The following is a 14,549-nucleotide window of genomic DNA, read 5'->3' as shown; positions in this document are numbered from 1 at the left end:
AAAGATCTGGAGATTTAAATCCAAAGATCTGGAGATTTGAATCCAAAGATCCGGAGATTTGAATCCAAAGATATGAATCCAAGGATCCAGAGATTTGAATCCAATGATCTGGAGATTTGAATCCAAAGTTCTGGAGATTTGAATCCAAAATTCTGGAGATTTGAATCCAAAGATCCAGAGATATGAATCCAAAGATGTGAATCCAAAGATCTGGAGATTTAAATCCAAAGATCTGGAGATTTGAATCCAAACATCCAGAGATTTAAATCCAAAGATATGAATCCAAAGATCTGGAGATTTAAATCCAAAGATCTGGAGATTTAAATCCAAACATCCAGAGATTTAAATCCAAAGATATGAATCCAAAGATTCAAAGATTTGAATCCAAAGATTCAAAGAGTTGAATCCAAAGATTCAAAGAGTTGAATCCAAAGATTCAAAGATTTGAATCCAGAGATTTGAATCCAAAGATCGAGAGATTTGAATCCAAAGATATGAATCCAAGGATCCAGAGATTTGAATCCAATGATTCAGAGATATGAATCCAAAGATCCAGAGATTTTAATCCAAAAATCTGGAGATTTGAATCCAAAAATCTGGAGATTTGAATCCAAAGATCCAGAAATATGAATCCAAAGACCCAGAGATTTGGGAAACCTCTGAGGAAATACAAGGTGATGGCTGGTAGATTTCCTGCGGCCTCCTCGTGAGGTGGAGTAGGTTGGCAGACATGTTAAGATTTCTGCCTTAGTCATTTTAGGTGGTGTAACTGCTCAAAACAACCCCAAAGCCAGAGGAAGTTCTTGTGATCAGCGGAGCGTCCCCCACACCCCTTGGGTAACGGCTCTTCCTTCCTTCCCGCCATATGTTGACAAAAGCAGAAGGGCCAGGATCTTTATCACATCAACACCAAGAGGTGCTAAGCCAGAAAGATCTCAGAAGATCCTACTCCTTGTCCTGTTGTCCTTACCTGGAGGAATAATAATCCATCATGGAGCCTTTCAGAAGCCATCTGAGATTTCAGACTGCTATTTTTCTTGCAGGTCAGTCCAAAATAGCAAACCTTCTTCTATAACCTCTTGGAGGCAAGCTGGCATTGCCTATTTTTAATTTCTCTTTGGGGTGTGTGCATAAGGGCTTCCCGTTGATCAACGACATCTTATTAATGCATCAGAATTGTGTTTGCCGGATTAGCGCAACGAACAAAATCGGTATATATTTGTATACAGCTAAAAGAAAAAAAAAATGGAATCGCTTCTTAGCATCCTTGGGGGGTGGGGGCAAATAATTCATGTTCTGATAAAGTTAGAGAAGAACAGACTTTTGAATAGAATAGAATAAAAGAGTTGGAAGGGACCTTGGAGGTCTTCTAGTCCAACCCCCTGCTTAGGCAGGAAACCCCACACCACTTCCAACAAATGGTTATCTAATCTCTTCTTTAAAACTTCCAGTTTTGGAGAACGTACAACTTCTGGAGACAAGTCGTTCCACTAGTTAATTGTTCTCACTCTCAGAAAATTTCTCCTCAGTTCTAAGTTGCTTCTCTCCTTGATTAGTTTCCACCCATTGCTTCTTGTTCTGCCTTCAGGTGCTTTGGAGAATAGCTTGACTCCCTCTTCTTTGGGGCAGGCCCTGAGATATAGGAAGACTGCTATCATGTCTCCCCTGGTCCTTCTTTTCATTAAACTAGACATCCCCAGTTCCTGCAACCGTTCTTCATATGTTTTAGCCTCCAGTCCCCTAATCCTCTTTGTTGCTCTTCTCTGCACTCTTTCTAGAGTCTCCACATCTTTTCTACATCGTGGCAACCAAAACTGGATGCAATATTCCAAGTGTGGCCTTACCAAGGCCTTATAAAGTTGTATTAACACCTGGTTTTGATTCTTCCCCTCTGTTTATGCAACCTAGAAGGGTGTTGGCTTTTTTTTGGCAGCCGCAGCACATGGCTGGCTCATATTTAATATTTTTTGATAAGGCTTTTTTCGTAAGCCCCTCTCTGTTTTGCTCACATATCTATCACTGCAATCAGGGTAATTTACATTATACAAGGTGCAGAAAAAAAGAAGAAGAAAACAGTGGAAAACGTTCTGGCTATAAAAGGAAAGAAAGGGAAATCTAACTAAGCGTGGTCTTACACCACTAACATTCCTTGTCACCTCGTTCTTTTCACTTCTTTCTTCCATGCATGTGGTCTTTGTTTCACAAATGTACAACGTACATATTTACAAATGCAATTACAAATTCGGGTGCTCTTAATCATTTACTTCTTTTACATGCCAAGCTACAACCTGTATGTGTGATCCTTATACCTATCCCAAGTATTAATACTGCTTTATAAAGCCTTAGTAAAACCACACTTAGAATACTGCATCCAGTTTTGGTCGCCACGATATTAAAAAGATGCGGAGACTCTGGAAAGAGTGCAGAGAAGAGCAATAAAGAGTATTAGGGGACTGGAGGCTAAAACATATGAAGAACGGTTGTTGGAACTGGGAATTTTATTTTATTTCATTCTACTTATTGTATTTATTTTACTTATTTTTTATTTTATTTTACTCATTTTATTTTATTTATTGTATTTATTTTACTTATTTTTATTTTATTTTACTGAAAACAAGTAAGATTTTATTTTACTTATTTTATTCTATTGTACTTATTTTATTTCATTGTACTTATTTTGTTTACTTCTTTTTTTATTTTATTGTACTTCTTTTATTTTTTTTTATTTTATTGTGCTTATTTTTATTTATTTTACTTCTTTTATTGTATTATAGGTATTGTATTTTTATTTTATTTTATTCATTCATACATTTATTATTTTAGGGTATGTCCAGTTTAATGAAAAGAAGGACCAGGGGAGACATGATAGCAGTCTTCCAATATCTCAGGGGTTGCCCCAAAGAAGAGGGAGTCAAGCTATTCTCCAAGGCACCTGAGGGTAGGACAAGAAGCAATGGGGGGAAACTAATCAAGGAGAGAAGCAACTTAGAACTTAGGAGGAATTTCCTGACAGTGAGAACAATTGACCAAAAGTTGTGGGTGCTTCATGATTGGCAGCTTTTAAGAAGAGAGTGAACAGCCACTTGTCTGAAATAGTGTATAGGGTCTCCTGCTTGAGCAAGGTGAGACTAGAAGACCTCCAAGGTCCCTTCCAATTCTGTTATTCCATTACGATCATCACCGAATGGGCCTCAAAATACTGATGTGTGTCACTTTTTATGACTTTCAATCAAGGCTTTCACCTAATGCGTTTTTGAGAAGGAAATGGAGGCTTTTAGAGAAGGAAATACAGGTGGTTTTTTATTGGATTCTGTATGTGTGTGTTTTTTGTTGTTGTTGTTGTTGTTGTTGTTAAGACAGTGTTGAGTTCTGGCGATTATTTGGGCAACTCCCTGTACGTTTCTTTGCAAGAGTTTTCAGAAAGTGTTTTGCCACCGTCTCCTTTCTAGGGTTGAGGGAAAGTGACCAGCTCAAGATCGCCCACTGAGTTTATGTCTAGGCTGGGGAAGGGGACTCGATTTCCCAGTTTCTGTCGTGATGCCTTTATCACTAACACAAACTGGCTGTTTGTTTGTATTTAACAAGAGAAAGAAATAGAATAGACCAGTGTTTCTCAACCTTGGCAACTTGACGATGTCCGGACTTCAACTCCCAGAGTTCCCCAGCCAGCGAATGCTGGCTGGGGAACTCTGGGAGTTGAAGTCCGGACATCGTCAAGTTGCCAAGGTTGAGAAACACAGGAATAGACTTCGTTGCCTTCTCTGCTTACGAGTACACTGGTCCGTTTTTCACATCCTCAACCAAGTCAAAATAAGCTAACTAGGATCACTAATCTGGAAGCTACATTGCAAGCCAGCATAGCCAACTAGATAGTACATGCAGCCTACTTCAAGATATCTATTACTATCTTCTTAGGTATTATAAGAGAGGGGGGTAAATTTATTTATTCGTTTGTTTGTAACTCAAGGGTGTCAACGTACCTAATTGCTTCCTTCTTCTCTCACAACAACAACCGTGTGAAGTGGGTTGGACTCAGAGAGAGGGACTGGCCCAAGGACACCTAGCTAACTTACATGCCTAAGGGGGGACTAGAACTCCTGGCGATTGGCCCAAAGTCACCAAATTGGCTTTCGTGCCTAAGGGGGGGACTAGAACTCACCATCTCCTGGCGATTAGCCCAAAGTCACTCAATTGGCTTTCATGCCTAAGGTGGGACTAGAACTCACCATCTCCTGGCGATTAGCCCAAAGTCACTCAATTGGCTTTCATGCCTAAGGTGGGACTAGAACTCACCATCTCCTGGTGATTGGCCCAAAGTCACACAATGGGCTTTCATGCCTAAGGCAGAACTAGAACTCACCGCCTCCTGGCGATTAGCCCAAAGTCACCCAATTGGCTTTCATGCCTAAGGTGGGACTAGAACTCACCGTCTCCTGGCGATTGGCCCAAAGTCACTCAATTGGCTTTCATGCCTAAGGCAGAACTAGAACTCACCATCTCCTGGCGATTAGCCCAAAGTCACCCAATTGGCTTTCATGCCTAAGGGGGGACTAGATCTCACCATCTCCTGGTTTCCAGCCTGGTGCCTTTACCACCAAAACACCAGACTTTGTTAATTGGTTGGTTGGCTGGCTGGCTGGTTGGTTTGTGGGGCTTATGGCCGCAAATAATTTGGCTATTGGCTGGGGTGTTGGCTTCTCCGCCCAATCTTGCTCTCTTGACTCAAGAACTGACTTGCAATCACACGTCAACCTATGTCAAAACTCCAAGATGGGAGCAGAAGGGGAAGTCCAACAGAACGGGCTCATCTGAACACAGAGAGCAACCATATATGGAGTCCCTTCTTCAAGACCTCCCTCCTTCGTTGGAGAACTTCAGGGCGGGGCCCGGTGTGCTTAGCAGGAGCGGCAGAGAAGATGCTAGAAGAATGGAAATAACTTTGTGGGGGTTTTCTTTTTTCTCCCCTCCCCTTACTTTTTTGCAGGTTGCATCCTGAGCTGCATGTCTCAGCAGGGGCCACCCCAGGAAAACTTAACTGTGGTTTCTGTACCTGAAGACGCCATCCTGGGAAAAAATATCATCCTGAACGTGCAGAATATCCGGGACGGATTTGAACGATGCGAGTGGACGGCACCCTTTGGGGCCAAAATTGATTTTGACCCCAATTCAAAAGTGGCTAACACTTCCCAAGTCGGAGTGGTGCATCGGAATTGTTCCTTGAGTATCACAAATCTGAGGTCAGAGCATCGAGGAAAGTATACCATCAAAGTTAGTTTTCCTCCTGCAAAGCAGCAAGGGACAAGAGACCCAGATATCTATATCGGTTCTATTTTTCTGACATTTTGTGGTAAGTTTTCAAGAGCCGTCTTGCAGACAGCATTCACCTGGCCATGCCTAGCCTGCAGCCTAAATGTTTGGAGGTTTGCAAAATATTGTTCTGAGCGAAGCTTGCCAAGAGCATGAAACAAACTCCTTGTCCCGACAAAAACCCCTTTTATTAATTGACTGTGAATTCTCTCCATTCACAGCCAGCAAAGTCTTTCAAGGGAGGATTTACGGTCACAGACCTTCTCTGGCTTGGAGAGCTGACAGGCCGATCTCTGCAGAACTTGGCAAAGGGTCTCGGAGAGTCACAAACCAATGCAGTGAACTAATGGTCTCCTGCAAACTCCACTCCCCTTTCGCTCCTCTTTTATTTCCTCTGGGAGGGGCCATTCATTGTCTACCTGTAGCCTTACTCTCAAGTCGACCCCTGTTCTTTAGCTGTTCCCTTCTTCTGGCAACTCCACACATGCACACACTGGGAACAGGCTCCAGCTGTTCTTCTGCCCCACTGATGTCTGACCCCGAAGGCAGCTGATAACCGTCAGACGGCCTTGGCTTCCTCTCTGTCTCTGACACAGAGCCCTCATCCTAGCCTCCCCAGACTCCAGGACTGGCCCATCTTCCTCCCCAACCTCCTCACTGCCCAAATCTAATGACCCCATAATCCCTTGTGGGACAGTGGTGGGCTCCTGCCAGTTCTAACCTCTTCTATAGAAGAGGTTCCACAAATCTACAGTGCCGTTTAGAACCGGTTCCAGCTCCCTTCCCCAGCCCGTCCGCACATCATCAAGATGAAGAGCCAGAGGAGGAATTCTGGGAGTTGAAATCCACAAGTCTTAAAGCTGTCAAGTTTGAACAACCCTGGGGTTTTTTTTACTAAAGGGTTAGGGGCGCAAGGGCCTTGGAACTTGACAGCTTTAAGACTTGCGTGCTTCAAATGCCAGAGTTTCTGAGCCAACATGACTGGCGGAGGAATTCTGGGAGTTGAAGTCCACAAGTCTTAAAGCTGTCAAGTTTGAACACCCCTGGGGATTTTTTTTCTAAAGGGTTAGGGGTGCAAGGGTCTTGTAACTTGACAGCTTTAAGACTTGCGGGTTTCAAATGCCAGAGTTTTTGAGCCAACATTTTGGTTACTAAGCAAGAGCGTTGTTAAGTGAGTTTCACCACATTTAACAAGTTGGCCACGCCCACCCAGTCACATGGCCGGCAAGCCACTACCACAAAGCAGGCCACACCTACAGAAGAGGTTCTAAAAACTTTTTGAAACCTACTACTGTTGCATTCTAACCAGTGCGCACCAAGGAAGGGAGGGAGGAAGGGAAGGAAAGGAAAGGAAGGGAAGGGAAGGGAAGGGAAGGGAAAGGAAGGAAGGAAGGAAGGAAGGAAGGAAGGAAGGAAGGAAGGAAGGAAGGAAGGGCGCTAGCACTTATACACTGCTTCACAGTGCTTTACAGCCCTCTCTAAGTGGTTTATAGAGTCAGCCTCTTGCCCCCAACAATCTGGGTCCTCATTTTACCCACCTCGGAAAGCTGAGTCAACCTTGAGCCGGTCAGCATCGAACTGCTAGCAGTCGGCAGAATTAGCCTGCAATATTGCATTCCAACCACTGTGCCACCAGAGTTTCTTATGAAGGGTAGATCGAAAGGATAGCCTTGACCCTTCGCCAGGGTCAGAAACAAACGTCTTGTGTCCCTTTTCCTAGCTCCATCCTGAGATAACGGGGTGTTCTTTTAATCCACTTGATTTGCAGAACAAATCCGTATCAACGTCGAACCCCAAAATCCCCGCGTTGGCCAGGATGTCAAGATGACTCCCGTAGGCTTGCCAGACCGTCGTGACTACTGCGAATGGGAGCAAAAAACCCAAACTGGAATAAAAAAATTCGAGGATTCTGAAGAAGAGCCCAACAAACAGAAGAACCAGCAACCCCAGGTCACCCAAAAAGATTGTTCCTTTCATATGACTCAGTTAACCCTGGCTGATTCTGGAACCTACTCTGTTTATTCCGAAGTGTATTTAGACCAAAACTCCGCCAAAGAAGGGAGGAGAACTAGAGATCAAATGAAGTGCTATCGAGGCCAGACCCAGTTAAATGTCCAACTTGGTATGTATTGATTTTTTTTCTTGTCACTGAACTGTGATGAAGATCTGAGTCTCCTCCTTCTCCCCATAAACCCCATTCCCTTCTACAACTGATGAGGTTCCCTAGTTTGGTAATGAAATGTCTGCAAGAAAACAGTTAAGCTCAAAGAGTACCAAAAACCTCAATATCCTCCTCCTCCTCCTTCTCCTCCTCCTCTCCACAAACCCCACTCCCTTTTAGCACTGATGAAGTTACCTAGTTGGGTAATGAAATGTCTGTTGGAAAGCAACTAAGTTCAAAGAGCACCCCAACAGTCTTCCTCCTCCTCCTCCCTCTTCCTCCTCCCCGCACTTCTAGCACTGATAATGTTACCTAGTTTGGTAATGAGACATCTGCAAGGAAACAACCAAGAGAGTATCAAGGACCACGTTGTTGTTGTTGTTGTTGTTGTTGTTGTTATTATTATTAAATTATATAATAAATTATATAATAAACACCAGACATCACACTGGTTGAGAAAAATAAGGTCACAATCATAGATATTGCAATACCAGGTGATAGCAGAGTCGCCGAGAAGGAACATGGAAAAATCGCGAAATACCAGGACTTAAAAATCAAAATTCAACGACTATGGCACAAACCAGCAGTGGTAATTCCAGTGGTAATTGGCACACTGGGTGCTATTCCAAAAGCACTGGAATTACATTTGGAACAGTTAAAAATTGACAAAATCACCATCAGTCAAATGCAAAAAGCCGCACTGCTTGGATCTGCACGCGTATTACGAAAATACGTTACGACGTCCTAGGTCCCTGGGTGGGGCCCGACTAGTAACCAATGCCAAATCCAGCGAAACAACTGGCCGCTGTGATACAATTGTACGATAATAATAATAATAATAATAATAATAATAATAATAATATACTGAAATTAAATTTTGAAAAAAGAAGCAGAAGGGATAGTGAAAAAACATTGTGAAAAATCTAAAATTTCTTGGAGATGATTGGCCTTTATACCCCCTGTAGTATAGAAAAGGAGACGTCCAGTGGTGGGGTTTGCACCACTTCGGCAGAACTGATTGTTCACTTTCTGAGCAGTTTGGTGAACTGGTTGTTGGAAGACATCATTATGGCAGAGAACCGGTTGTTAAATTATTTGAATCCCACCCCTGGCGAAGTCCCTGCAGCATAGAACTGAGAAGCTCTTTATAGAATAACAGAGTTGGAAGGGACCTTGGAGGTCTTCTAGTCTAACCCTCTGGTTAGGCAGGAAACCTCTACACCACTTCAGACAAAAGGTTATCCAATCTCTTCTTAAAAACTTCCAGTGTTGGAGCATTCACAATTTCTGGAGAAAAGGTTGTTCCACTGATTAATTGTCCCCACTGTCAGGATATGTCCCCTTGCCACATACCTCCCAACGGTCGGTAAGATCGCACAGGATGGGCCTTCTCCAGGTGCCGTCAGCCAGACAATGTCGGCTGGCAGCTCCCCGGAGGAGAGCCTTCTCTGTGGTTGCTCCGACCCTTTGGAATGAACTACCCACAGAAATCCGGACCTTACCCACTCTCATGGCCTTCAGAAAAGCTGTCAGGACCTGGCTATTCTGGCAGGCCTGGGACTGTTGACCTCATTGTTGAGGTTCAGCCCCGACCGAAATGAATGTATCTGTGTTGTTTTTAACTTGTCTATTTTTATTTTCTTTTATTGTTTCCCCCCCCCCTTGCTGTAAGCCTCCCGGAGTCCTCCGGGATTGGGCGGCCTATAAATAAAATTAAACTCAAACTCAAACTTAGTTGAAGGAGATTGTTTGGTTGGAGGAACATGGGGCCATGTCTTTCTCATTAATTCAATCAAGCAATCAGTCAATCAATTTCTATAGCCACCCATCTCAGTCAATGAATCTGGCCACCCACATTTTGGTCATTTGCATTCTTTTAGAGTCATTGAGGCCATTTGGAGGTTTAGCTGTGGGGTAAATGGGTGAGGAGCCTTCCTGGAACTAGCAACAGCAATAGCAGTTAGACTTATATACCGCTTCATAGGGCTTTCAGCCCTCTCTAAGCGGTTTACAGAGTCAGCATATTGCCCCCAACAATCCGGGTCCTCATTTTACCCACCTCAGAAGGATGGAAGGCTGAGTCAACCTTGAGCCGGTGAGATTTGAACCGCCGAACTGCAGCTAGCAGTCAGCTGAAGTGGCCTGCTAAGTACTGCACTCTACCCACTGCGCCACCTCGGCTGTTGAAAGAATGACAGGATTGTAGACTGGAGATAGATGAGGTTGTATCACTCCCCCTCTGTTGAGAGAGGGCCATTGTGGCCTCAATGACTCTCCAAAAGGATGCAAATGACCAGCTGTGTGTGCAAGAAATATAAATCCTTCCATTTCCCCATCATCCACTCAGAGCTGAAGAAGCTTCTTGGGGATGAGAAGAGAAACGTCTTCAAAGAAAAACGAGAAAGTCCAGTTGCCTCTTGGGGGGGGGGGGGGGGGCGGGAGAAGCAACTTTGGGACAACCATGAACCTGGATGGCAGAGAACCTCCATGGACATTTACCTGACTCCTCGTTCAATGGCAGATGTAGACAAACTGCAATTATCTGCAAACTAACATAACACCGACTTGTAGTTTCAGGATCAGCGTCTGTGAAATATAGTGCGGGAATCATCGCTGCGGCTTTGCTTGGATCCCTTACCTGGACTATCAGTAGTCTGTTCCTCTTGCCGCTGCTGTTCGGTAAGTAGAACTACAGCCTGGAATGGGATGAGGGGCAGGAACACGGGGGAATCCAGAGGGAAATGAGAGAAGGATTTGTTGGAAGAAATGCCCATCTGGGTTCGGTTCCAAGCGGGGAGAAAGACCCTGGAAACATGGAGGGTGCTTGGAAAGGACGGTTTAATGGTGAAGCAAAACCACCAAGTACTGTAATCTGTGATTCTGGGTAGATGACCACATGGGGTGGAAGAGTGAGATATATTTATACCCTCTTTTGGGCCTTGCCCTAGAGCAGTGATGGCAAACCTTTTTGGCACTTTGCTTCCTTCCTTCCCAGATCCTTCCTTCCTTCCCTGATCCTTCTTTCCTTCCTTTCTTCCTGCTTTACTTCCTTCCTTACTTACCACATGGAGTGGAGGAGTGAGATATATTTATACCCTCTCTTGGGCCTTGCCCTATAGCAGTGATGGCAAACCTAGAGCCAAGGTGGCGCAGTGGTTAGGGTGCAGTACTGCAGGCCACTTCAGCTGACTGTTACCTGCAGTTCAGCGGTTCAAATCTCACCGGCTCAAGGTTGACTCAGCCTTCCATCCTTCCGAGGTGGGTGAAATGAGGACCCAGACTGTGGGGGCGATATGCTGACTCTGTAAACCGCTTAGAGAGGGCTGAAAGCCCTATGAAGCGGTGTATAAGTCTAACTGCTGTTGCTAAACCTTTTGGGCACTTTGCTTCCTTCCTTCCCAAATCCTTCCTTCCTTCCCTGATCCTTCTTTCCTTCCTTTCTTCCTTCTTTCCTTCCTTCCTTCTCTTTTTGCCTTCCCTCTTCTTTTTTCCTTTCCTCTCCTCCCTCCCTCCTTCCTCCTCCCACCTTTGTTCCTCCTGCAAGTTAACGTGGGGGACACCACAATTCCCAAATGATTTTTCCCAGGAAGCATCAAGAAAAGAAATTTGAGTCTCCCCCGTCCTTCTCTTGCTTTCATTTAGAACAACAGTCATCCTCGGCTTTTTCTGAGGCGAAAAATGACCTTGGGCCACTTGAAACAAAAGGGGAAGAATAGGGATGCCTGGAATAGGAATTGCAATTTCTTCCTTTTTTTCCTCTAGGCGTGTTGTCGCCATTCTTTCCCGAATGCTGAATTTGGAAGCGGTTCCTTCCTTTGTAAAAGGTAGGTGTGTTGCGTGGGACCTTGGGAGGGTTAGAATTCAACTCAATTCAGCTCAGTTTTGCCCAGAAAGCCAAATGTTTGAAGAGTGGCCTGCAAACCAAGAAAGAAGTGAAAAACAACTTCAGAAGAAGTTGGCATTCTAAGAATTCCAGTATCTTCTTCTAGGGAAGAGTAGAGTTTAAGTGTCAGCATTCCAAGTATCATGTAGAATTAAATCAGAGTCCAAGGCAAAACGATCCTTAAAGTTCCAATTTAATACAGCAGACATCTTAGGCACATCTGTGTTAATCCCAATACTGGAAATGACATCAGAATCCCACCCAGTTAAAAGTTCATGATCTTGTCCCCACACCCACAATCCATTACATGGTCCAATCTTCTTCCATGCTGGCATCCACACCCAGCTTCTTCCGTTCAGGTGTAAAAGTGCGGAGACAAAAGATGACCTTGGCTTCTAGCAAAGAATGAAAACAATACATTCCACAATCCTACTCCTGTCTATTCCCCCCTCCCATCAACTATACTAATGAAACAACATAATGAAATGAGAGAAAGTGTGGCAGGCCAAAATTCTAAAAGGAATATAATTGCAGGCCCCTGACATTAAGATAGCAATAGCACTTAGACTTATATACCGCTTCACAAACCTTTACAGCCCTCTCTAAGCAGTTTAGAGAGCCGAGGTGGCGCAGTGGTTAGAGTGCAGTACTGCAGGCCACTTCAGCTGACTGCTATCTGCAGTTCGGCGGTTCAAATCTCACCGGCTCAAGGTTGACTCAGCCTTCCATCCTTCCGAGGTGGGTGAAATGAGGACCCAGACTGTGGGGGCGATATGCTGACTCTGTAAACCACTTAGAGAGGGCTGAAAGCCCTATGAAGCAATATATGTCTAACTGCTATTGCTATTTACAGAGTCAGCCTCTTGCCCCCAACAATCTGGGTCCTCATTTTACCAATCTCGGAAGGATGGAAGGCTGAGTCAACCTTCAGCCTGGTGAGATTAGAGTGCTGTGGCCTGCCAGAGCTGGCAGCAGAGTCAGACAGTGAGGAGGTTGGGGAGGAACATGGGCCAGCCCTGAGGGGTGAGGAAAGCTCAGACGGGGGCTCTTCATCAGAGGCAGAGAGGGAGCTGGACAGCAGTGAGGCAGAGGAACAACTGGAGCCTGTTCCCAGTGTGCACATGCGCAGAGCTGCCAGAAGACAAGAACAACGAAGAAAGCAGGGTCAATTTAGGAGTTAAGCCACACCTTAAAAGTGATTGGCCCCTCCCATAAGAAACAAAAGAGGAGCGAAGAGGGTGGGGGCTTTTGCAGGAAACAATTCGTTCCTTCGGTCGTGTCAAGAGCGGAACGTTCTGTTGGTGATTGTAAGAGACTCTGTGCCAATTCTGGAAACTAGTTATCTGGCAGCTCTCCAAGCGAGATGAGGTCCGTGTGGATAAACATTCCTATGAAAGACTGTTTGCTAAAGCCTTGCTGACTGTGAATGAAAGGAATTCACAGTCGTGTAAATAAAAAAGGTTTTGTCGGAAGCAAAACTTTGCTTCTTGCTTTCTAAGGAAACCTGGATCAGAACATCAAACTGCGAAATTGCAGTAAGAGCAACTCGGGTTCTTCCCACAACTATGGAAGTTCATTAGATGATTCTGAATCGGTCCCTTTTGGGATAATAGGATATAGTTTTGGGGATCTCCAACTGAGCTAAGCCATTGACTTCCCTTTCTCAAAAGAGATCATTCTCTTAATGTTAGAATTATATTTCACATTTCTTATTAATTACAATGCTCATTTTAATTGCAAACACTTTTATCAATAATAAAATAGCATTATTATTATTATTATTGTTGTTGTTGTTGTTGTTATTGGCTTAAGGACCGAAATCGCTGCCTAATTGGTCTTGAATAATATTGTCTAATTAATATTTTGCTTTCTCCCCACTAAATCTTTCTGCAGATATTTGCAGAGAAGAGGCACACGAATTATCCCACGGCTGCGTGTGTAAAGCTGAGCTGCTCTGTGCTTCGATATTAAGCTTGATCTGATGCTGATTTCTTTTGAAGCTCAACTTTGTTCAAACCTGTATTTTAGCTTAGTTTATTTTGTGTTTAAATGGACAAAACCTACATCATTCTCAACTTTAAAACTTGAGAGTGTTCGCAACCTACAAAACAGCGAATAAATAAATTTGGAGTCAAAAAATGATGGCACATAATCAAAATATTATAAAATTTTGTATTAAGCACCTGAATCTTTTTGGAAAGTTGATGTGAGGTTAACCAGTTTGGAACACAACAGAAAAATCCCTGGATATTCTTTATACATTTTTACATTGTTCAAAATAAAACGTGTTTTTTCCCCCACTTGAATGAAACAACTGTCTATGAAGAATTTTTGGGTCTTTTAATGAACATTTCTGTATTGCATATGCTTTATGGGGGAAGGGAGAATTTACCTTGAGAGATTATTAAACTACCATCCCAAAAGGCTTTGCAATGTAATTTACAACTGCTGGAAATTCAACTCCTAACCTCTCCTTGTTTTAACCCTTCTATCGGTAATCCTCGACTTACAACAGTTCATTTTGTAACCGATCGAAGTTATGCAACAGCACTGAAAAAAGGGACATGGCCATTTTTCACGCTTAACAACCATTGCAGCATTCCCAGGGTCACATGATCAAAAGTCAAATGCTTGGGGAATGATTCATATTTATGACGGTTGCAGTGTCCCGGGGTCATGTGACTTTCTGACAAGCAAAGCCAATGGGTAAACCAGACTCACTTAACAATCTTTAAGAACCGCGGTGATTCAGTTAACAACGGTGACACAAAAGATCGTAAAAAATACACTGAACAGATAGATGTCTTACTTAGCAACAGAAATTTGGGTCGTAAGGACTACCTATATTATCTTTTTTGCAACATTCCTGGCCCTATTCGGAGAACAAGAGAAAGAATAGCAGTAGTAGCACAAGACATATTTTTCCCCCTTTCTTGCCAGCAATGAGTTGAGGTTTGAGCTGCAACATAACAGAGACTTTCTCGATCATTTCTCAATTCGAGCCTTAGCACATTGCAAGCATTGGCTCACAAAACCACTAGTTTGCCAATTCAGGTAGTTAAAAAAAACATGCCATCCCTTGCAGTTACAAGAACATTTTGCAACTTTTTCTTTTCTTTTGCAAATACCGCAATCAGAAGTGCAAGCAAGGAAGAGTTGAGTTTTAAGCCTGCAAGTCGACAGTCCCCAGAGCTGGAG

The 14,549-nt window shown here is 43.6% G+C and overlaps 1 protein-coding gene across 1 annotated transcript; it reads left to right on the top strand.

Moving 5' to 3' along the window:
- The first annotated feature begins 856 nt into the window (after positions 1-856).
- Positions 857-13,443, top strand: LOC116515717. The gene is made up of 6 exons (XM_032227901.1): positions 857-1,043; positions 4,985-5,347; positions 7,076-7,429; positions 10,040-10,147; positions 11,231-11,292; positions 13,245-13,443. Exons 1-5 carry the CDS (start codon positions 992-994, stop codon positions 11,260-11,262), a joined length of 909 nt encoding a protein of 302 aa, XP_032083792.1. The 5' UTR covers positions 857-991; the 3' UTR covers positions 11,263-11,292; positions 13,245-13,443.
- The last annotated feature ends 1,106 nt before the right edge of the window (positions 13,444-14,549 follow it).

Source organism: Thamnophis elegans, chromosome 12 (assembly GCF_009769535.1).
Source record: "Thamnophis elegans isolate rThaEle1 chromosome 12, rThaEle1.pri, whole genome shotgun sequence".
Taxonomy (NCBI): domain Eukaryota; kingdom Metazoa; phylum Chordata; class Lepidosauria; order Squamata; family Colubridae; genus Thamnophis; species Thamnophis elegans.
Note: the sequence above shows the minus strand (reverse complement) of the source record. Positions and strands in the feature narration are given on the sequence as shown.

What these genes read in the sequence shown, in the direction of transcription:
- LOC116515717 (XM_032227901.1), top strand. Translation starts at nt 992, where the DNA reads ATGGAGCCTTTCAGAAGCCATCTGAGATTTCAGACTGCTATTTTTCTT. An exon ending in GACTGCTATTTTTCTTGCAG is followed by an intron (nt 1,044 to 4,984) that starts GTCAGTCCAAAA and finishes ACTTTTTTGCAG; the next exon opens with GTTGCATCCTGAGCTGCATG. An exon ending in CCAGTTAAATGTCCAACTTG is followed by an intron (nt 7,430 to 10,039) that starts GTATGTATTGAT and finishes ACCGACTTGTAG; the next exon opens with TTTCAGGATCAGCGTCTGTG.